The sequence below is a fragment of the Echinops telfairi genome, unplaced genomic scaffold (assembly GCF_000313985.2).
Source record: "Echinops telfairi isolate 266 unplaced genomic scaffold, ASM31398v2 ScPeMD7_7469;HRSCAF=8507_0, whole genome shotgun sequence".
NCBI classification, from domain to species: Eukaryota; Metazoa; Chordata; class Mammalia; order Afrosoricida; family Tenrecidae; genus Echinops; species Echinops telfairi.
In genome coordinates, this window is record NW_022111372.1 from 82,897,550 (window position 1) to 82,920,367 (window position 22,818).

Consider the following 22,818-nt stretch of genomic DNA (forward strand, 5'->3'; position numbering starts at 1 on the left):
TTTGCAGACCCTTGGTGTGCAGTGTCACAGGGAGCACTCTGCAGTCTGCCCGTTCATCCTCGAAGTGCCTGCGGCTCATGGCCCAGCCGCCCACTCTCGTAGTGCCGGGGACATGGGGGTGAGGTCGGGGTGGGGGTGCTTGGAAGCTGCCCAGAGGCTTAGCGGGACGGTGCCAAGAAAGTGAAGGCCCCCTGCTGGCAGGGTTCTGGACTTCTCACAGGGCAGGGAGGGTGACCCCCCAAGTGAAATCCCACCACATTCAATGTACGGGCTTCTGGAGAGCCCAAGCGGCGGTCACTGGCAGAACGATGAGGTCAATAGAGGCTCACCGGGAGTCAGAATGGTGTGTCCACAAAGCCCATGGAGGCTGACACATGCGCGGGAGAGGCCAAAGAAGGGCCTTGCCCGGGTGGGTTTTCAAGTCGAGGGTGCGGCTGGACAGACGCCAACCTGAGTCCCACTGCCTCCTGCTCCAGCATGGCAAGTGCCTCCTCAGAACTCTGGTGCCTTCCTGTGCCCCGCCCCTGCTCGGAGCCCAGCACTGGCCCCAGGGGAGATGGCTCTCCCTGCCCACCCTTAACTCCAGGTTCCCAACACAGCTTGACACTCACCTACGTTCTTTCTGCCTCTACCACCAGAGGTCGCTTATGTTACACCTAATTGGCTAGTCTTCTATTGCGTCTGCTCGTAGCCTTCCAACCCCTCTCCCCATTGCCCAGACCATGCCATGCCCCCGCTCAAGCCCCAACTCCCACAGGTGGTTCCCAAGCTCCTTAATTCCTGTGCATGCACAAGCCCAGCACCTGGAAACCAAGATTGATCATCACAAGGCTCCCCTTCCCCAGCTTACAGGCACCTCCTCCAAGAAGCCCTCCCAGGCCGCCCTGTGCTGCCTCAGCCCGAGGGGCACCAGTCTGCAGCGGGTGCATCACACCACCATGGCATGCCAGTGCCCGGCCTCAGCGGAGAGCTGAGGGCTGGACTGTTCTCCTCTAGGCACCAGCCCGACTCTCCTGGTCAAGAACCCACCAACTGTACAGTCTGCCGCAACACACTGGCATTTGCACCTTGCCTTCAAACCTTTTATTTTCTGAGTAGTTCTTAAAAAAGGAAAAGAAAAAGCCTGGGGGAACGTGACCAGAGGTGGCAGCAGCCTGAGCTGCAGGTGGGGGGCCTCCTGGGGCCGCAGGGCAGGGGAAGTCTGAGGCTTTGGGCATGTTGGCCTGCTCGGGGGCAGGCAGGCCAGTTAAAAAAATATATATACTGTACACATCTCGAGGCTGCCCTGTGTCTGGGAGGTGCCCTGTGCACTGGGGGTGGCGAGGGAGGGCCCAGGAGCAGGCACACTCCCCCGCACCACCACCCCAGCTTATCTGCAGGGCTGGCCGTGCGGTACGCTGTGCTGTGGGCAATCTGGTTTCTTCTGGGGACGGAGGGGAAGTTACAATGCAGTTCCGACCCACACGCTGGGCAAAGGCCAGAAGCGAGGTGCTGGTCATCACTCCACTAGGAAGTTCCTGAGGAAAAGAAACACACCCAGGGCTAAGGTTTCCCGACTCCTCTCTGCAGCCAGAAGAGCAGGTCCCAACCACAGGTGGCATCTTGGGACACACAGGGCAGCCGCCAAGCCCGCTGGCCTCACCTACACCGGTGGCAGGCTGGCTGACTCACTCACACAAGACCCGTTAGCCACCAGCCAGCAGAGCCCTTCCTCCACCCAGAAGCCCAGGTCCGTTGAATAGCAGGAGCAAACGTCTCCCTTCCCAGGAAGCCACGCCCCAAAGTTACAGATCAGATGGAAAGGAACAAGATAGCAGGTGAGGGTGAGCCCAAGCCAGGCCTGACCTCGGCACAAGAGTGCCCGGCGCTGACATCTCTGGGCCTGTTCTGGACCTTTCAGACTCTGCAGTCCTAACTCCTGGCATCACTGACCTGGAGCAATGGGACCTTTCTCCAGACCACTGGCTCTCTGTGGGTGCCGGAGCTGCCCCCACCTCTCACCCGCCCCCAGTGTGCAGATCGGCAGTGAGGGGTTCCCAGACTAGCACACACCTGCGGCTCTGCGCTCACACGGTCTGCTCAGGAGTCTTCTTCTGTGAGGGGAAAAGAGCGAGAAGCTCTTATATCAGAAGACCCCCTCACCCACTGACACCCCCACCCCGGGACATTGTGGTTCCCTCCCAAGGACAGGGCCCTGCAGCAGCAGGAAGACACATCTGTGTGTGAGGTGGAGGCCCAGGCCACACGGAGCCTGGCTGAGGTGCCTGCTGTGCAGATGGACAGTTTTGGATGGGTAGGGACACCCCACCAGCTGGGCAGCCACCTCCTACATAATGCTTCCTCTCACCTGGAAACCTCCAAGAACATCCCTCTACCTCAGAAAGGGCCCCTCCAAGCCCACCATATGCCCGGGCCCACCTCACTTTCCCTCAGGGGCCCGTTGTACTTGTAGGCCTCCTCTGGGTGTAGCCCGGGGTGTGCAAGGGGGCCTGCTCAGCCGGACACGTGTGGGACGGAGCTGACATACCCTCCCTGGGGACTGGGATCTGAGCCTGCTCAACCATGGCCAATGGAGCGCTCGCTATCCGAACAGTCACCAGCCTGTGCAGAGCCCGGCACATCCAAAGCTGGGGACCCGCTGCATCTTCCATTCTGCCAGTTGAGACATTTGGTTGCTATGCAACCTGCACACTGCAGGCGGTGGCATGCAGTGTTAGAAACTCAGGTCTGTCTGACGGGTGGGGAGGAAGCGGCTGAGCCCAGTCTGAGCCCTGATCCCCGAGACCCTCGGGACTCGGTCACTTACCTTTTTCTTCTTTTTCTTCTGGGGCGGTGAGCTGTGGTCTTTGGTGGAGGCCTTTTTTGTCTTCTTCTTCTTCTCCTTTTTTCCCTTGTCTTTTTTTTCTGAGGGGAGAGACAGAGTCAACCGCAGACACGCCTCTGAAGGAAGTGGTCAGGCCACTATTGGGGGACACACGGGGCAGGGCTGCAGGAATCCCGGAACTAGCTCCACGTGATTTGGGTCACCAGTCAAGTTAGCAAGCACTGGTCAGTGGGCCCCTGTGATCCTGGCCCGAGAGTAGGGGCCAGATGTGTGCACACAACAAGCTTTCCTTTAACAAACTCACTTACAAAGCTGTGTCTTTCAAAAGGAAATGTCTGCGGACAGCCAGAGAGGTGTTTGCTGGAGCCGCTGGACTTTGAACCTGGCCCCACCTAGTCGACTCCTGTAGAGTGGGCCTGACAGCCCGTGGGCACAGGTGGGGGTGTGTGTATGTGAGGTGCGGGTGGACCAAGGAAGGGCTGTCCGCTCCACAAGGAGCAGCCCTTGTTGGGGAAGACAGCCCCTCCCTGCGGTGTGCCAGGGCTCTGCTGCTGTGAGGTTGGCTGACCTGGACCCTCGATATGAGTCCATGCTTCTGGGGCCCAGAATGAGCCCCAGCGCCTGGCCCGGGGCCCTGGCATCCATCTGGCTCTGGCAGAACACCCCCTGCGAGGTCCAGCCCCAGGGCCCCGCCAGCCACTCACTCTTGCTGGACTTCTTCTTGCTGCCAGGGCTGCCTTGGGCTCCGCCCTCCACCTTCACAGCTCCCAGACCTCCTTCCGGTTTCTCCTTCCTCTCCTTGGCAGTGCCGCTTGCTTTGTCCTGCTTTGATTTCCCCTTGGAAGTCCTAGGGGCCTTCTCTAAGGACACGGCCCCTTCCCCGCCCCCCTCGGCCCCCAACTTCTTTTTCTTCTTGCTCTTGGGGACGCCAGCGGCTGGCTGGTCCTCCGACAGCTTCCGCTTGCGGCCTCCCCCGGCCTTCTTGCTGCTGTCCTGGGCACCATTGGTGGCCTTGTGTCTCTCCTGCTCCAGCAGCTCCGCCAGGACCTTCGCCACGGAGGCCTGCACGTGGGCTTCACTCAGGGGCCAGGGCTGGCCCAGGAGGCGCTGGGCGATGTCGTTCTGCAGGGCCAATGTCGAAGCTGGGGGGCTTGCAGAAGCCTTGCTGGGCTTGCGTGGTTTCTGAGGCTTGGTGTCCTCTCTTCTGCCTGTGGAGAGAGGACTCAGCATCACAGATGGCTCACGAGACAGAGCCAGCTCCTGGCACCCAGTATGGCCCGGGAAAAGGGGGTACAAGGTCACTCGGCCCGCCCAGGCCGACCCATCACATAAGGTCACAAGTCCACACGGTGAATTCTTCTCAAGGTGGGCTTAGGGACGGGAGATGACTCCAGGGTGAGGGGAAATGCCTGAACCCCATTATACCACTCTTCCCCCACCACGACGGCCCTTCCTGGGCGGCTATGGGCACGGTATGCATACACGTGGCACCAAGCACGCAGGCTCACTGCCTGCCAGAGGCACTTCTGGTACAGCCTTTGTTTAGAATTTTCCACGCCTCTGCACAACCTTTGGTAATTGTGTACTGACTGCGTGTAAAAAAACCTTCCACAGCCCCCTCTGAACAGTTTCCCGGACCCACCCGCCTTACAGAGGAGACCGGGAGAGTCAGCGGCCAGGCACAGGGCAGATGGCCACAATAGCCCATGGGCGGGGCTGAGGGGGCTCTGGAAGGTGGGCCAGCAGTGTGGCTATGGAGTGCCCACCCTGAGAGGCCAGTGAGACCCCTCCATTGTCACAAAGTCAGGGGTTGCTCCCTGCAGAGTGCCCCTGGGCTGTAGGGGGCCGGCAGAGGGGCTGCGAGCCTGCTCCTGTGCATGGGCCCAACTCCGGCCCTGGTTGGTGGTGCGCTGCGGCAGGAGCTAACTCTGTAGGGTCACCATGTTTGACGTCCTGTGTGCAGGGCTTGCACCCCTGAGCCCCTGCGAGCCAGGACTTGACAGACAGGGTGGGTCACCCCTGACTCATGTGGTTCACACACAAGAGGCCTGGGGTCAGCCACGCTCTGGGATCTTCTCAAAATATGGTTCCTAGACTTGTCCCTACAACGCACGCAGCCTAGCTGAACTGTCTGCTGTGAAGAAATGCCAGTGGGGACAGCCCAGAGTGCCTAGGGTCTACGGCCAGCATCCTCCCCCAGGGCTGAAGCACCCCAATTCCCTGCTGTGTCAGCCCAGAGTGAGGCCCTTAGGGTGGGCCCAGGACACTTTGATGAGCACTTCAAGTCTGAGACCAGGTACAAGGTCCACTCAGGCCCTGGTGGCAGCAACAGCCCTGTGCCTGACTGTCTCCCTTGTGACCACTGACTCACCTGTTTTAGGGGGCACTGTGGCCTTGCCTTGTTGGGGCCCTGCTCCCAGTTTTCGATTCAGGGCATCTTTGGTGGTTTGAGTGGGGGGAGCTGAAGAGTTGGGGCCCGCCCTGGAAGTGGCCTTTGCAGTCTGTGAGTTATCCAGGTTTGACCCAGAGCTCATGTAACCTGAGAGGAGAGACTGAAGAAGCCCAGTGTGAGAGGGATCCAGAGGCACCCCACTCTTCCCTGGGCACACGGCCTGCACTTGGAGGAAGACTGGGGGCAGAGTGGTGGGCACGGAGGCCCAGGCCCTATCTCCTGCAGTACTTTCATCAATACAGTAGGCACAGACTAGTACTTGCTGTGGCCAGGCAGCAGTGTGAAGAAGAATCTCCTTTGTTAAAACAATCTATAGCATGTACCAGGCCAGCACGGAGAGCAGGAAGCACCCTGGCCTGCGTGCCCAGAGCCACAGGGGGCAGGTGGGGCTGAGCTACCTGGGAAGGCGCCACAGCCTCATCCTCACTGGAATCAGTGGTCTCTTCCACCAGGGTCTCCTTGGCGGGCACAGGACCTACAGGAGAAGCACAGGTTGTGTCGGGAGTCCAGGGAGGGCCCCCATGCCCTGTATCCTCCTTACCCTCCTGCCTGCCCAGGCCCAGTGTGGGAGGACCTGGCCTTGGTCCCAGAGCCAGCCGTAGTATGAGCGAGGCTGAAGCGCTCCCCTAGCCCAGACCCACCTGAGCCGTCCCTTCAGGCCCTCACCTGGCTTGTGGGCCAACCTGGCCACTGGGGCCGCTTCAGCATCCTGCTCACTCCCTGAAGAGCTGTCACTGCTATCCTCGCTGGCCTCAGAGACCTTGGCCTTGGGGCGTCCCGAGGGAGTGGCTGCGGCCGGAGGGCCCTGGAGAAGCTCGGGGGTGTTGAGCTTGCTGGCCCCTTGGGCAAGGGCGGGGCTGCTCTTGGCATTTGGGCCCAGGGGCTTTCCCAGAGCGCTGCCAGCCTGAGAGGACGAAGATTCGGTGTCCACACAATGCACTCCCTCCACAACTGGCTACCACGGGAGCTGACAATCATCCTCACACTGCACACCCCAGACCCAGAGAGGCCGCAGGGCAAGTGAGGGTGGTGCTGGGACAGAGCTGACACCTGTGCTCTTGGCGGGGTGGGCTGCGGATGGCCACAGTCCCGCCTCTGGGAGCAGAACTGGGTGGCTGTCTTCCAGGCACCATCCACTCCCTCCTTCCTGCAGGTCCCCCCACCTCCCCAGGCAGACTTGACTTGTCTGTCAAACTCACCCCACTTGCCGGCTGGATCCTGGCAGTGGGAGACTGGGCCTCGCTGGCTTTCTGAGCGAGGACTTTCAGGGCGGCCTGTGTCAGTGGGAGGGAAGCCGGGCTCCTCTTTGTCACCTGTGGACGGCAGGAGGCAGCCCTGAGGCCTGAGGGTCCTGGGACATCAGCTGCACGGACCCTTGGGAAGTGCCCACTGCTCCCCTGTGCTGTCCTCAGAAGTAGCCTCTGCCTGCTGCTACTTCTGCTCACGACCCCACTGTGTGTGTGTGTGTGAGTGTGAGTGTGCTGTAGCAGCCCCACGAGTGCTCTCTCCCTCTCTCTCAAGCAGGTGGCAAACTTCTCCCTCTCCACAGGACGGGAAAACAAATACAATGTGACTCATCGGGGAGGGGGTGGGGCCACAATTCAGTTTGATCATCTGAACAAGGAGCCCTTACGTGGCTCACCCCACTGTTGGAGTCTGAGGATCCCCATGGGGCAGTTCCACTGGGACCTGCAGACCTGCTGGCAGTGTGGTTGTGCTTGGCTTTAGACAAGAGGCCAGGACCAGGCCAACCTCCCTGAGCATGGAGAGGCCTGGGAGTAATGTTCACCATCATCACCAGGACAATCTGTCTAAAAGGACAACTTCTGTCTGGGGCATTTCAAAACCAAGAGGAAAAAATAATGACGCAGACGTTCAACCCTGCTGGGGAAGTCACAGTCCTGAGACAGGGACGGGCGCTGGGTGGGTGAGCAAGGGCAGCGTGGCCAGAGCCCACCTGGCCTCGCCCTGCTACCTGAGTGGCTGGAGCCTTCTGCTGCTTGCCTCTGGCCACCCCTCTGGATTCCTCGCTGCTGCTGGCCCCGGCCAGGCTGGCTCTGGGGGCAGCCGTTGGGCGGGTGGTGGGCATGGGCACCACATTGGTCCTCATGACTGGAATGGATCAGGAAAGGGGCACCTCAGAACACAGAACCCACAAGCCAGCCCCACCACCCTCCCACCCCCCGCAGCAAGGATGCCTGCTTCAGCCCTTGCAGGGGCCTGGAGCCACCTGCTTACACCCTACCCAGCCTTCCATCTTACAGAGGAGAAAGCCACAGGCGGGCAGTCACCCAGCCATTGGGGCCATGGACCTGGCTCTGTCTCTATCCAGGAGATCCCCTCAGCTGGCCATGCCCGGACGCAGGGAGCATGCACCCAAGGAGTCGCTCATGCATTTAGAGCTGCGCTGAGGCAATCAACACGGCCCCTGCAAAGGCGCAGGTATGAGGGCTGCACTGCAGAGACTACTGTCTCTCACTGCTTCCTGGTCGGAGCCAGCCGAGTTTCAAAGGGCGACTGTGCAGTCAGACTGACAGCACAGCCCGCCCGCACCAGGGGCTCCAACACGCTCCGGACACCCTCGGTCTTTCATCCTATCAGTCCACACACATTTGGACCAAGTTCTAAAACGTAACAGTAATTATTCTGGGAGGTAAGATCAGCAGAGACATGCTTTGTGTGTGTAAGTGTGAATATTTATCTCTTAACGGCTCAACCAAGGCCAGGCATTACTTCCACTTCAAAAGCCCACTCAGACAACAGCTATAGACGTTTCCTGCTGGCCGAATCATGGTTCCCAGAGGCGGAAGAACCACTTGGGTCCCGCTGATACATGCAAGCCTCTCCCACAATGCCTTGACATGCCCCCAGTGACAGGAGTCTCACTGCCCCCGGCAGCACCACTCGGTGCTCGGTCAGCAGCTGTTGGAAAGCACTTCTCCTTGGTCCCCCGCGATGGGATGGCGCTCACCGGGAGGAGTGGAGCACTGGGTGGCGGGAACCACGTCCTCATCCTCGCTCTTGGAGGAGGAGCTCCTGGCCGAGCTCTCTGAGGCCTTCCTGGGGGCGCTCGCGGGTGGGGCTGGTGAGGGGGTAGCAGCTGGCCCAGCTGGACTACGATTAGGGTCGACAAAAATCAGAGGGGGTTTAATCACCTTGAAAAACAAAAACAGAACACACCCCCCCAGTGATTAAAGGCTTGGCCTGGGAAGGAGAGGTGAGGGTGGGGGAGGTTATTAAAAAGGAAGGGGTTCAGAGAGCTGGAGGCAGCTCCCCCAGGATACCCCCAGTCCCCACCCACACTCCCCACCCGCCGGGCCCCAGGACAGCACTTCACAGCTCTCAAGCGGCCACCTGTCGACCCTCACAGCGAACCCCATGCCAGCAGCCACGCCCTCACTAGTGGCACTCTGGCTGTCCCATGAACAGGTCCCCTGAGCCCTTGTCTGACCCTTGCTGTGGGTTAAAGGTTGACCTTTTAGGAGTCTAAACAGGGGTGGGGACAGTTCAGCTCTCAGGCCATCTGAGGCCCGCACACTCATTACCACCACTCGCCTCAGACGAGGGCAGGAGCTCCAGCCATCTCACTAGGGCTGAGTTCATTAACTGCAGGCCGGTGTGGCCCCAAATGGCCTTTGGCAGAAACAAGGGTCCCCACCCATCTGAGACTCACACAAGCGCGTCTGTTCCTTCAGTGGAGCACCGACCTTCACTTTGGGGTCACTGGCTTTCCTGCTAGGTGACCCAAGGGATGGTTCTGGCTCAGGCCTAAAGAGTGCCCAGGGCCTCTGCCTTCAGTTCCAGCCTATTTCTCTGAACATCAGGGTGGTCAATTGTGCTGGTGGCTGGGCGGCTCGGCTCAGTGCAATCTAGCTCTCACTCTGGAGTGGGGCAGGGTCCAGGGCCCCTGACCAGTTACCTCAACAACACACTGCAGGGCCAGGGGGTGCTGCCCTCTCTGACCAGAAGGGAAAGGCAGGGGCAGTGGTGATGGAGTGGGTGACAAGTTGGGGTGCTAACCACAAAGCCAGTAGCGCACATCCACCAGGAGAAAGATGAAGTCTCTGCTCGGTAAAGAACAGGGGCAGCCCCGCCCTGTCCTATGGGTCCTTGCTGAGTAGAGTTGGTTTGGTCCCCTGAGGTCAAGGGGGAGGCGGGCAAATGGAACTGACCCCCGTGTGTGCAGCCTGAGGGGCAGCAGCAGGTGGGGAGCAAATACCCATCTGAGGGTGGGGCCGGGCGGGACTCGGGTCCTTGCTATCCTGCCAAAGAGCCGCCCCCGCAGCTGCTCCAAGCCTTCCTTCCCCAGTGACGAGAAGGACGGGAAGTGGGAGAAAACTTGCTGTTGGGGAGCCGGGGGGAATCTATATATATGTGAGAAGACAGAGGAACAGATTGTCGGGGACACAGAGGCAACGAAGACACTGAGCAAACAATAGCGTCTCGGGCTGTTAAAAGCAGCTCAGCAGCAAATGCAGCCTCCTCCAAGCTCCACCGGCCCACATTGCCACACCCCAGCCTCTGGGTGGAGAGGGGACAGTGCGTGCAGGGCAGGGCAGAAGAGGCCCACTGAGGAAGTCCTGTCAGGGCAGAAGTGTCATGAGTCTGCAGAGCTCAAACAGCCAGGCTGCACTGGCCAAAGGAGTGTGGAGGCCCATGGTGGTCCCACCTTCACGGAGGCTTACTGAGCGGTGGGGGAGGTCAGCTGGGTTGGGGGGCTCCTGACTCCAGACAAGGAAGGGACACAGCACAAAGGCAGCCGAGGGAACAGCCTTTCTCCTAGACCCCCACCACTGCCTGGGGGCTGGCCAACAGACTGGCGCTGGCCACAGCTGCCTTCTCCGACACCATCACAGGACAGTGAACCCACTGGGAACTTCTCCTGGGGACAGCTGTGCTGACCTGCCCACAAGGGAACACCCCAAGCGAGTTTCTTACAGGTCGGTCACCCTAGTCTGACTGAAGCTGAGGCTCTGGGGGCAGGGCCCGGTCCTCAACACGGACCCTGGTCTGGGGCCCTTCCTGCAGCTTCAGACTCCAGCTTGCCCGGGGGCTGGAGCTCTGCTGCCAGGCTGGCAGGGATGGCCAATAATCAAAACAGAACGAATGGAGCTGGTCAATAGGTAAGTGCTCAATCAATGAGTAGCAATGGTCATTGGCCTCGTTATCGAGCCAGGGATAAGGAGCTAAAAGCCCCGGGCTTGTACAGTTGGCAGCGGCTGGCGCCCCGGGCTTCCCTGACTCTCCCCAGGGAACAAGTACTGCACGCCGATGCCGGCTTTGTTCAGAGGGACTCCAGAATCTTCAGGACTAACATACCAATTAAACGGTTCAATTTAAGCATGATGTTCATTTTAATTGTGTTAGTCCGCCCCCGCCAAGGAAGGCAAAGCGGCCCCCTCCTCCCAGCTGTTTAGATCCCGGAGCAGCCCAGAGAGGCCCGACACTGCAAAAGGGGGCTGGGGTGCAGCCAGTTTGCTTTCCCCCACCAGGGAAGAAAACCCCTGGAATGGGGGCAGGGGCTGCCAGGGCTCCCACTGCAGGTCTGCCCGCTTGCCCAAACAGGCCACTCAACTTCCCCAGCCTTACTCTTTTCTCTGGACCCTTCCTCACCAGTTGTGGGGATGAACAGTACAGGGCTTAATCGAGTGACTGCATCACTCCAGGTGGCCAGCGCGAGCCACCCCAACAAAACAGACTCAAGTCCCACCCAAGGGGGTCCTCTGCAGGGTGTGCGAGGCTGTGCATCTTTACAGGAGCGGATAGTCTCGTCTTTTTCCTGCGGAGCAGCTGATGGGTTTGAACCACAGTCTCTGCTTGCCTGATCACCAGAGCTCCTGGTCACCACAGTGTAAGCTGTTCTTGTCTTTGCCGCATCTCTGAATGACAGGCTAGCAGCCTGAAGCTACCAGCAGCGTCACAAGCGATCGACAGTCCACGACCTGTAGGCAGTTCTGTCATGACAGGGGCCCCCAAAGCCCGCGAAGACACGGAATTGAAAGAGAATGGACCGGTCCCAGCAACCTCTGGCAGCCCCTCATCTGCGACTGCCGAGTCCTAGTTTTAGTGGCATAGTGGCTAAGCGCTAAGGCTGGTGGTTGGAACCCAGCAGCCTCTCCCCGGGAGCCGTGGCGGGCAGTCTGTTTCCGTACAGATGGGGCCTTGAGACTGTGGACAGGGCTTCTCTATCACGAGGAGCTGGATGGACTCAATGCCGACGGCTGTGCGTCGGAACTGACTCGGGCACTGAGAGAGGCCATGAGCGGGCCAACACTGGGGGGTCCTGAGACAGAGCAGTAAGGCTGTAACTGTGAACCGAGAGGAGACTGTCACAGGCCTGCCAGCGGGATGTGGCTGCATCCTGGCATCTCTAGTTAGGGTAGGAGGCGAAGCCGGGATCTGACCCTCAGCTGTCTGCCTGGGCCTGCTCCCCACCTCCCGGGGTCAAAGACAGGAAGGAGCCCTGCGAACCGTGAAGTGCTGTGACAACATGCTTTCCCATGGGGGTGGGGTGGGGAATGATGACCCTTGCCCTCCCGGAGGCTAACCTGGCCTGATGGCAGCTCCTCCTCAGGGGGTGCTGGGACCAGGCTCTTGCTTCTGGCAGGCTTGCAGTCACTCTCCTTCCGAGGGGACAAGATCTGAACAAACACACGGGGGCACGTGTGTGGGTGTGTGGGCTGGCCCCTAGGGCTCCAGTTGCCCCATCTTTCTCCAGGGGGCAGCTGCTGGCCAGCACGTGCAGGGTCACCCAGCCCCATAATCCAGTGCAGCTCATCCTTGAACCTGAACCCGAGCAGGGGGAGTGCTGCTGGCTGGCGTCTGCGGGGAAAGGTGACGGCTGCGTGGGTTGCAGGAGTGAGCTGGTGGCCCAGACACAGCTGGCTATAAGACTCCTGGCTAAAAGCACCCCAACACTGGCTGCCCACTCCCACCAGGCCCTGCATAAATGAGGGGCTGGTTTGGGGAGCAGAACCTGCGTGGCACAGCTGTTAACATGCCTGGCTGCTACTCAAAAAGCTGAAGGGATGGCTCCAGCTAGAGGCGCGCCAGAAGAAAGACCTGGTCGTCTACCTCCAAAGAACCCGGCAGGGGACACTGATGGCGCTCCAATCCACTGCGACACACAGGGTTGCCATCCATCAGTGGGAACTGATCTGTCGTCTAGGGGCCAGAGGAGGATGACTCAGAGAATGAGGCACAGGAGGCCGTGGCTGCCCTGTGCTTTTCTATCTGTAAGACGGTTCTCAAGAGAACTGCAAGCTCCTGGCTGGGGTGTGTCACTGCCCTGCGTGTCCTGGGCTCCTGCTACAGCAGCAACACCCCTGTCCTGCTTGCTAACAAACATGCTTCAGGAAAGGCAGCTCGCAGGGGGAGTGCGTGCCCTAAGTAGGCTGAGAAAACCTAGGGGGAGGCCGAGGGGTGCTGCTTGGCTCTCTAGCAGCCACTGCAGAACTCCCTCCTGTGACAACGCGAACATAAAGGTGGATGGAAACAAGGTCACCAACAGTACCGCATGGCTGATGTAGCCACCTACCCGGAGACTGCCTTCCTTACTATGCACGCTCTTCTGAGCCAGGTTTGCTCCTGCAGCCTGAGATATCCAGACTGATAAGGCAGCCAATTTAAGATTTAAAAACAGGAGTTAATGCCCAGGCTAAAACACAGCTGGGAACCCCTATGTCCTTGGTCTGGCACTCGGGCTCCCAAAGATGTCCCCACTAATGTCCAGCAAGAAACTGCTGCCGCCTACATGGCAGCTGGCCCCTGCTCCCTGGCTCCCCTCCAGGAAGTCTCCCTCCACATGTGTCTGGTGAACGCCCAGCTCCCCTTGTCTGGCCTGAGACCCGTCTGCCCCACCCACCCCTGGGACACAGTGGGAGAGCAGTGCTGGGGGCTTGCTTCACTCTCAAGAGAAGGGGAACCCCAGAGAGGGTGGGAGGAGGCTGGTGGTGCAGGGGCTCCACAGGGAGGTGCTAGCCACAAGGTCAGTGGTCGACCCTGCCAGCCACTCCACGGATGCGGTCTACACCTATAACTCAAAATCTTGAAACCCCACAGGGGCGGCGTTCCCATGGCATGGCAAGTGTGGTGTTTGCAGGGGTGTCTGGCTGGCAGTGTTTGCGTTCATCGGAAGTGGAAGGCCAAGCAGAGGGGCATGGTCACAACAGTTGCAGCAGATGCCTTGACATGGGGTGGGGTGCTCACTTCACCCTGTCTCCCCGACACCCAGCACCTGTCACCTCCACCTGGCTGTGCCCATGTGCAGAGGCAGAAAGGTTCCAGTTAGAGACGGCTGCACTACCCATTCTCCAGAGGCCAGTCTTCACCATTAGCCAGGTGAACCCTCCCTCCCCGGAGGGACTCCAAACCCAGGTGAGGGCTGACTGCCTCCACTTCCTCAGGGGCTCGCTTACCTGCACCACAGACCCAGCCATCTCGGCACCCCCTGACGATGGCGTCTTTGGATTCTTGGCCGTAGTGCATGAGGCTGGTTTAGCCTTCCAAGGTGCTGGTGTGTCTGCACGTGCTGCGGGGGCCTTGGTGGACACAGGAGTGACCGTGACACCTTTCCCTGGGGAGGCCTTGGATTGGGGCGTTTTCACAACAGGCCGCACCTAAAGAGAGATGCTCCAGTCAACACCGTGTTCCACGGACTTCGTTCCCTATCTGTCCCAAAACCCCATTCGGATGGAGGAAGGGCAGGCGCAGGTGGCTGGGAGACGTGGCACCTGCAGCCGCTGCTTCCACAGAAGGCCTCACCTGGGCAGGTGTCCCAGCCACCACAGCAGGCGCCTCCCTGTCCGATTCCTCCTCGCTGCTGCCGCTGCTGCTGCTGCTCCCTGAGTCTTCCTCCAGTTTTTCTGCCGGGCTGGCTGCAGGCCTGCTCTTCCCAGGCCAAGCTGGGACTGTGCCTTTGGCAGGGGACCCCTTGGTGGGAGCTGCGGCTGCTCTGGCTTGGGGGGCTTTCCCTGAGGGCTTCACCTGGAGCGAGAGGGACAGTCAGGTGAGGGAGCCCAGAGGGTGGGTGGATGGAGACACAGACTCATGGGCATAGGAGTGTGCCCTGAGGCACACCTGGAGCTCTGGTCACAGAGGTGCAAACACAGGGCTGCCCACCTGAGTTGGTGCCTCTTCTTCACTGCTGCTGCTGCTGCTGCTGCTCTCCGAGTCCTCTTCCTGGGACCCCCTGGCTGCCCCTGGCTTGGCCTGAGCTGCTCCAGCCACTGACTTCTCCACAGCTGGAGCAGACACCTGGCTGCGCGCCGAGGCAGCACTGGTTGGCAGGCTTCTCCCTGGTGGCGGCGGCTTCACCTGAATTGTGAGACCACCGTGTTGGGGATGAAGCAAACAGCTGGTTCCACCCACATAGGGCACTGGTCTGGTCTAAGGCCACTGCTCAGCCGCCCTCCTCTGTCCCATCCCTCCACGGCTTTGGCCCCACTTGCCTTGGCTGGGGATGCCAGTTTGGCTTGAACACCTGCGGCGAGCGCTTTTCCAGGAGCGGCAGCTATCCCTTTGACCGTCGGTGCTCTGGGGGAAGCTGGGCTGGCTTTGGTCAGAGTTCTCCCTGGGGCCTTCACCTGGGATGCGAAGGGAAGCCAGTGAGTGGCAGGAGAGCAGACGGCTGGGAGCAGGACTCAGCAGCCAGAGTGCCTGACCTGGAGCCTCCGCTGACAGTCTGTGAGCCTAAGCAAGTCGCTCGCCCTCAACGGCCTGTTACCTTCGCAGTCATCTGGGACTAATAGAAGGCTCATCGACTGTATGACTAGGGAATCCCCGGGCGTGCACATGATTCAGGGCTCTCAGTTCCTAACTGCACAGAAGAAAGGCCTGGTGAATTACTATAAACAACCAGACATGGAAAAGCCATCATCGTATTGCGCCAGTTTTACTGACACACACGGAATCATCATTTATGTTTATCAACCACAGAAACCCAGGAACTCCCCCAAATACATGGAAATTAACAACCCCTTCCAAATAATCAACGAGCCCAAGAACAAACATAAAACTACAACAGTTCAAACTTTATGGGGTGAAGTGAGTAATGCAATTGTTAGAGGAAAACAATCATAGCTTTAGATGGTGGTATTAGGAAGAGTTAAACCCTAGACACCAGGAATCAGCCACAAGAAGCTAGAGGAAGGGCAAATCAAGCCTAAAATAAAGAGAGACATAATAAAGATCAGTATGGAAGCCAAAGCCAGGAAGAAAATCAATGAAATCAAAAGCTGGTTCTTTGAAAAGACTAACACGGATACAATCCTTAACTAGAGTGACCAGAAGGCACCCGTTCCAAGTGATGAGAGAGACAGCACTACAGAGCACACACAAGACAACAAGAGACTGTTACAAACAATGTCACGCCAACAAACCAGACAGATGTAGGAGAAACAGACAAATCACGAAAAAGGCACATACAGTACTACCAAGACAGACTCAAGACGACGTGAAAACCTGAACGGACCAGTATGAATGAAATAAACTCACTCAGCAATGAAACCTCCTTCTCATACAAACAGCCCAGCCCACAGGGCTTGATGGGTGAATTTTCTTAGACGTTTAGGAAAGAAAGAATACAAACTCTTTCAGAAACAGCCACATCGCAAAGCCAAAGACATCAGAAGAAAGTCACAACATTCCTCAAACATGGATACAATTAACAAACAAAGCAACGAGTGAGCACTAACCCCAGCAATGAAAGGAGTAAACACCAAGACCAAGGGGATTTATTCTTAGAAGCATGACCTAATACCTTAAAAATCCATGCCATCTTATCAATCATCACCGCACTACGGGAGTAGAAAGCCCTGTTAATCACCATCATCCTTAGAAAGGACAAAAACCACATGATCACCAACAGACACACACACAAAGCATCCGACAAAACTGCTTCATGCTCATGGTAACAACAAAGCCTTCAGCAAACTGGGGGTCGAAGGAAATGTCCTTGACCAGATACAGGGCAGCACTGCTTTAAAAGTGCACAACTCATATCCTTCACAGTGCAAGACCGAATGCTGCCTACGGTCAGAGACGAGCAAGGCTGCTGCTCTCCCCATTCCCATCCAAAGGTTCTAGCCAGGCAATAATGCAGTGAACAACGCCCCAAAGGCACCCAGCTGGGAAGGGACCAGTAAAACCGTCTGGATGTGCAGACAACATGCTCTACATGTAGAAAGAGGAATGCTTACAGGATCTACAAAAGCCACGAGGGCAGATAGGAAGTTTAACAAAGGTACGGACAACACTCAACACAAGGGCAGGCCCAGAAGGCACGCCAGAGACGGGTCGGTCACTCTCCCCAAACCCAGCGTCCCCCGGGGCCTGCTCTCAGGGCTGTCTCCAAGGGCATTGTGCCCAGAGCCATCTCTCCTCAACCTCCGGCACATCTGGCTAGTAGGGCAAATTCTCAGTCTTCCCGGATTCTTTTTTCATGTGCTTGTTTGGGATCTTGATTCCTCAGCGGTGGCTTACTTGGAGCTGGCTGGGTAATGCTGAGTAATGACGGGCCACCCCACCCCCCACCCCACCCCTGCCTTAGTCCTGATCCCCGTAATGCTGAGCACAGTCAGGGGTGCCCGCGCTTGGAGGAGGAGGCCATGTGTGACCTCACTGAATCCGCGTCATAACCCCACCGCGTGGGCAGTGCTCTCCTTACCTAACAGAGGAAGAAGGCAAGGCAAAGGAGCTCCACAGACTCCTTCTATTGGCCCTGCCTGTCAAGAGGCTCATCGTGCCCCCTGAAGCCAAGAGAGGCCCTTTCCTCCGACAGGACTTCACTGCCCTTGTGCTAGGCCGAGGGCCTAAAGTTCTGCTTTTCACCCTGAGACAGATCACAAGGCCTAGAGGCATAATCATCTCAGTGGCCGAGGAGGCTGGAAGGGCAAAGGCTTTCGAGACAGGAGCCCTAGGGGCACATGCCCAGCCTTGACCCTCACAGGCTGGCTGAGAAGGAGCAGGTCACCAAGCAACAGCGGAGCTCCAGCATCCTCCCGGAGAAACCAGAGCATGAGTCACCAGTGTCCTAGCACAGGTGGGAGGCTCAGAGCGGGAGACAAACCCTAAATGCCCTGCAAAACGAAACTTAACAAGGGGCCGGGGCTGGAACAGGCCTGGGGCGTGCAAGGGGAGAGGAGGCTACCACGTTTCGGGAAGAGGTGCCTGTGAAGCTGAAAACCTCAGGAGGAATCATGGGACCACAGGTCATACAAGACAAGAGAGTGGGGTGGGCACCAAACAGGAAACAGACAACTAGAAAACGTGTGCTCTGGCAAAAAGAAGTGACTCACTTCTGGGTGGTTAGAGGGGAAAATCGACAACTGAAAAATAACCCACTGCGGGGAGGGCTGGCTGTTTGCAGGGACCTCTCCCTGGCTGTGCACAGGCCCTGGGCAGTTTGAGAAGTGAAGCCCACTGACTTCACTGCCCTGTGTTGATGACAACTCAGAGCGACCCTATAGGACAAGGTAGAACTGCCCTATACGTCTCAGAGACTGTAGCTCTCTGTAGGAGTAGAAAGCCCATCTTTCCCCTGAGGGGGCTGGTGGTTTTGAACAGTTGACCTTGTGGCTAGCGCCCAACGTGTAATCACGATGCCACCTTGGCCAGGGAGGAGGGATCTTAAATACCACCCACCCTTGCAGGAGAGATGTCTAGTTAGCAGAGGAGTACACGAGAGGCCCCAGTTTGCCTGAAATCAGCTAGGATGTGCAGCCAGGTGGTCTGGCTCTAAGCCTCCTATTTTTCGTTCGGACGTCACCCGTCCTACACTGCATTGACATATGCTGCTTGCGGGAACTCGGCTGAGCCAGTTTCCTTCTGGCCTCTGCATAGGCTGGCCTCTTTTCAGGAAACATTCTACCCCCGCACTTCACCTGGCCAGCTCCACCAGCCCGAAGTTCAGATGCCATTTCCTTCCAGAAAGCCCTGAGATCACATCCCCTGCCTCACACTCGCACTCTCACACCAAAATCAGTCTGCAAGTGCCCAGTGGCACTCTACCTTGTTCTGGAAGCCACAGGAGAATGCCTGCAGGGCTTCCCAGGCCACCCAGGGGAGCTTGGGGCTGATGGGCAAAGTGCTGGGTGGAGGCTGCCCGAGCAGACCCAGACAAGCCCATCCTCAGCCTCCTCCCAGGCCTCACCGGGGCTGGAGTCTTGGTCCCAGGTTCCTCCTCGCTGTCCTCAGAGTCTTCAGAAGACTCCTTCTTGATCTCGGTGGCAGCCAGCCCTGCCTTCCCAGGGGGTACCGGGGTGGAGCCAGGGGCTGAGGGACCCTTGGAAGGAGCCGGGACAGCTTTCCCCGGCAGGCTTTTCCCCACAGACTTCACCTGCAACCGGAAAAGCGAGTGAGGTGTCTCCCAGGAGCAGGTCTGACAACAGGGCACCCACCCCGGGGGTGGAAAGGCAAACAAAGCCTCACCTGTTTTGCTGTGGCTGCAGGTGCCACCTCCGGCTCACTCTCGGACTCCTCGCTGCTGGAAGACTCCTCTTCTGGCTTCTGGGTGCCCCTGGCCACACCCGGGGAGGCTGAGCAGGCTGGAGATGCCACCACTCCTGCTTTCCAGGGGGTTGGGGTGCCCACTCGCACTGGGGGGGTCTTTCCTTGGGATGCAGGAGTGATGGGAGGGCCTTTCCTTGGGGAGGCCTTGGTCTGGGAGATTTTCGTGGCTGGTTTTGCCTGAAGGGACACAGAGGGCCGAGGCTGGAGAAAGACCCCACCTATTCTAGCAAGGAGGGGCTCTGCTAGCATCCCGCAGAGCTCAGGGTGCAGAGCCCAGGCCCCACCTGTGCTGGTGTCGTGGCTGCTGGCGCCTCCTCCTCCTTCTCCTCCTCCTCGCTGTCTGACTCTTCGCTGTCCGATTCTTCCTCGCTGCTCTCTGACTCTTCCTTGGGCCCCTCAGTCTTGACCTCAGTGGCCAGAGGCGCTGACTTCTGAGGTGGCGCTGGGGTCGCCCCTTTCCCCAGGGGTCCTTTGGTGGGCCCAGAGGCAGGTCTGACCTGGGGGGATTTCCCTGAGGGCATGGCCTGGAGCGAGAGACAGGATCAGGGAGCAGCCCAGAGGGCGGGCGGCAGACACATGGGGACTAAACAGCAAAGAGCCCTGCAGAGTCCGAAGGCCTGGGCAGAGAGCAGGGGCCCTAGGTCCCAGCCCTGAGGACAGCTGAGCCTACAGTGGGTGGGGAAGCCCTCACCTGGATGGGGGTCCTAACTGTCGGGGCTTCCTCGCTGCTGCTGGTGCTGCTGTCGCTCTCTGAGGTCTGCTCCGGCCGCCCCACTTGGGCCCGGGACACTCCGGACCCTGCCTTCCCAGGGGGCACCAGGATGGCCCCTTTCCCTGAAGGCCCAGCAGCCAGTGCCGTGGGAGGTCTGGCCTGGAGGTTTCTCCCAGGGGGTTTTGCCTGAGTTTGACAAAGGATGGAATCAGAAGATGGGGCCCTGCCTGGCTCAGGAGGCCTCTCTAGGTATGGGCCACACAGGGTGCCCCCCAGCCTAACCTGGACAGAGGCCACAGCTGCCGGAGTGGGCCCCTCGCTGTCCGAATCCTCCTCGCTGCTGCTCCCGGAGTCTTCCTCCGGCCTTCCTGCTGGGCCAGCTGCAGGCCCGCTCTTCCCAGGCTGTGCTGGGCCTGCACCTTTGGCAGGGGACCCCTTGGTGGGAGCGGAGGCAGCTCTAACCTGGGGGGCCTTCCCCGAGGGCTTTGTCTGGAGAGGAAGAGAATCACCAAAGGGTGGATGGGGGCAGATATAGAACGATGGGGGGCAGGGGCGCAATGACAGACGGGGACAAACCCTCTGGGCCATCTGTGGAGACCACTTCAGCACCCATGGTCTCACCTGTAGCGGAGCCCTGGTCACAGCTGTCTCCTCCTCACTGCTCGACTCCTCCTCGCTGCCGCTCTCGGAATCCTGCTCTGGCTTCCCTGCCTTGGCCTGGGTGGGTCCAGCGTGTGTAGGGGGGTGCTTTGCAGCTCGGACCTGCAACTTTTTCTCTGGGGCCTTGACCTAGTACAAGAGAAAGGGCAGTTCGTTCCCACTCTTCTGAAAGCCCACTGGTCATGGCTGTACACATGTACCTCCTCCCTCTCTGACCGACCTGCGCTTAGCCAACTGGCCTCTTCCCGCTTCCTCCAAACCAGCCCTCTGCTGGCTCATTCTGGGTGCTGCCCGCTACCCTTCCATGTCCAATTATACTGCTCCCCCTCTGGGTCGCCCTCCTGCAGCCTGGGCCCCTTACCCACCAGCCAGGCCGACAGAATGAACTCGGAGACCCCTCTGCTGTGTCTGAAGGCAGAGCAGAACTGTCCCCTAGGGTTTCCCAGGTTACACATTTTTACAGGACTGGACTGCGGCCTCGTCTTTCTCCTAAGAAGTGGCTGGTAAACTTGAACCATCAACCTTATGGTCAGCAGCCCATGCCTAGTCCACAACTCCATCGGGGTCCCCAAAGCCAATGGAGTAAGCAACTTCAACAAGTTCTAACTAAAGCCCTTCATAACAGGACAGCTAGGATGATGTCAATAGCCCATTGACAGCCAGGAAAACTGAGGGTAAGTGGAGTAGGACTAACAAGGGTTGGAGGGAGCCATACTAGAGTACTGCTTGGGTCCACTGGGAACATTCCCACCAGTGGCCAGCCCAGGGGCGTCTTCCTTTCCCCACTCTGGGAGGTGCTCCGAACGCAGCAGCCACCCCACCAGCATGTGGGGCTGCGGCCCGAGGGCGGCCTGCCCAGGCCTCACCTGCCCAGGGGTCTCTTCCTCACTCTCGGACGACTCCTCCTCGCTGCTGTCGGCCTCCTGCTCAGGCCTCTCGGCCGGGCCGGCAGGGGTTCCGGTGCCTCCTCTGGCCGGGGCTGGTGTTGCCTTGGCAGGAGGGCTTTTCCCTGGCAGTTTCACCTGGAACAGGAGGCGGGGGCAGGAACTACAGTAGCGGTCATCTCTCCGTGAAGGTTCAGAGCCTTCTTTCCGAAGCATTCAACTTCCACCCGACTCTGGGACAGCGAGAAGCGCGGGGACCTTAGGGCAGGTCACTGCTTGGACCCAGGGCTTGCCCATGAGCTTTCCTCTCTGACAGCTCTCACAGTGTCCAGGGCAGAGGGCAGCCCCTCAGCCAGGATAGCTCACCTGCTCCTTGAACATTGAGGCAGCCCGCCTCATGGTGAGCGGCAGGCCCTGTGGGCAAAGGTCTGAGGGCTGCGAGTCCAGACAATGCTGGCTTGATGAACTAGCTCAGGCAAACGCCTTCCCCCAGAAACTCCTTGCCCTTTTTGACTCTCTTAGACTTCTACCATTCTGAGGCAGCCGGGGCCCGCCGCCTCCTGTCGCCACTCACCCTCACCTAACCCTGTGTTTCCTGTCTCCCACGCCCCCACTGCTGTGGGAGGCCACCGAGGCAGTACTGGGCTACCAGTCACTCAGGGGCAGGGGACAGGAGGCAGGGGTGTCCCCAAGGATAGCATGTGAAGAGCAGCCCAGTCAGGCCTGGTACAAATGGGGTCACTGGGTGAAGTGGGAGTTCCCTGGCACCAGCTACATCCATCCCAGAAGCCGGTTCTCCCTCTTGAACACCCCTGCACTGGGGAACCCTCCTCCTGGCACCACTCCGATAGGGCCCTCCACGGTCTCACTGTTCTCCTGCACTGCCCCCCACCCCTGGCCTCCCGAGAACAAAACCCAAGCTACTAGCCGCGCTCCCCAGGCCGGGCAGACTTGGCCCCTCCTGCAGCACTGTCACTCTCAGAAACAAGCTCCGAACGCTTTGGTCTCCATCCCTGCAGCCGGACCCCTCCTGGTGCTCAGCCTTTCCTCCTGACAGCGTTTACCCGTCCACGGGAGGCTCTGCGACTCCCTGCCTTCTGCAGCACCCAGCACCGCTGCAGGGAACGGGTCTCCCACAGAGGCAGGAGTCCGCCCACCTGGGAGGTGCAGTGCAAGAAATGCTCCGAGTCTCTCCCAGGTCCCCACACACCATGAGTCCCCTGCCCGAGGAGTCTGCCCTGGTCTCCCGTAGCCCTGGACCTCACTGAGGCTTGGTGCACGACACACAGCCGCTCTGTTTCGCCCTGCTCCAGGCCTCCGACTCTGGCCTCTGCAGGCCAGCCGAGGTGCTGGGAGGATGGAGGTTTGAGGAGGGTGATTCCTGAGGGTGGGGAGCAGTTACCTCCACATCCGTCTCGTCACTGGAGCTGGAGGTGTCGTCACTGGAGCTGTCGGCTGGGTCTACCGCCCCTGAGGTAAGAACAGAGGGGGCAGAGAGTCACTCGTTCCACACTTGCCTGTCCCTCAGCGGACTCCCACCCCCACCCCCAGCAGAAAGCGGTGAACCAAAAGCCACATCCACTCTGCTCCCAGAGAGCTCTGCTTACACACTGGGCTACATGTTGGACTGGCAGTGGAAAGGTCAGTGGTTTGAACCCACCAGCTGCTCCCATACCCATGTGCAGCCTCAGAAGCCCTGCAGAGCGAGTGCTTCCATGCTTGTCTTACAGGATGGCCACCACTCAGTCAGCTGGACAGCAAATGGCTTTGGTTCCTG

At 59.2% G+C, this 22,818-nt stretch overlaps 1 protein-coding gene across 2 annotated transcripts in view; it reads right to left on the reverse strand.

Annotated features, from left to right (window-relative positions):
- Nucleotides 1-1,044: 1,044 nt before the first annotated feature.
- TCOF1 (treacle ribosome biogenesis factor 1) overlaps nucleotides 1,045-22,818 on the reverse strand; it is a 28,991-nt gene continuing 7,217 nt past the window's right edge. The window contains exons 6-29 of one of the 2 annotated variants that reach the window (XR_006679538.1): nucleotides 22,444-22,511; nucleotides 21,024-21,179; nucleotides 20,119-20,286; nucleotides 19,780-19,986; nucleotides 19,477-19,683; nucleotides 19,070-19,309; nucleotides 18,705-18,962; nucleotides 18,427-18,612; nucleotides 14,726-14,860; nucleotides 14,397-14,591; nucleotides 14,040-14,261; nucleotides 13,694-13,894; nucleotides 11,825-11,917; nucleotides 8,248-8,431; nucleotides 7,252-7,388; nucleotides 6,476-6,589; nucleotides 5,943-6,180; nucleotides 5,675-5,751; nucleotides 5,196-5,376; nucleotides 3,529-4,032; nucleotides 2,807-2,904; nucleotides 2,528-2,652; nucleotides 2,053-2,093; nucleotides 1,045-1,517 (exon numbers count right to left, since the gene is read on the reverse strand). Coding sequence is in view for 1 of the 2 variants with exons in the window: in XM_045284832.1 (XP_045140767.1) it covers nucleotides 2,067-2,093; nucleotides 2,807-2,904; nucleotides 3,529-4,032; nucleotides 5,196-5,376; nucleotides 5,675-5,751; nucleotides 5,943-6,180; nucleotides 6,476-6,589; nucleotides 7,252-7,388; nucleotides 8,248-8,431; nucleotides 11,825-11,917; nucleotides 13,694-13,894; nucleotides 14,040-14,261; nucleotides 14,397-14,591; nucleotides 14,726-14,860; nucleotides 18,427-18,612; nucleotides 18,705-18,962; nucleotides 19,070-19,309; nucleotides 19,477-19,683; nucleotides 19,780-19,986; nucleotides 20,119-20,286; nucleotides 21,024-21,179; nucleotides 22,444-22,511 (3,896 nt within the window). In the remaining variant the exon portion in view is untranslated. The remainder of the gene's footprint in view (nucleotides 1,518-2,052; nucleotides 2,094-2,527; nucleotides 2,653-2,806; nucleotides 2,905-3,528; nucleotides 4,033-5,195; nucleotides 5,377-5,674; nucleotides 5,752-5,942; nucleotides 6,181-6,475; nucleotides 6,590-7,251; nucleotides 7,389-8,247; nucleotides 8,432-11,824; nucleotides 11,918-13,693; nucleotides 13,895-14,039; nucleotides 14,262-14,396; nucleotides 14,592-14,725; nucleotides 14,861-18,426; nucleotides 18,613-18,704; nucleotides 18,963-19,069; nucleotides 19,310-19,476; nucleotides 19,684-19,779; nucleotides 19,987-20,118; nucleotides 20,287-21,023; nucleotides 21,180-22,443; nucleotides 22,512-22,818) is intronic. The other variant, XM_045284832.1, reaches the window with a different exon arrangement.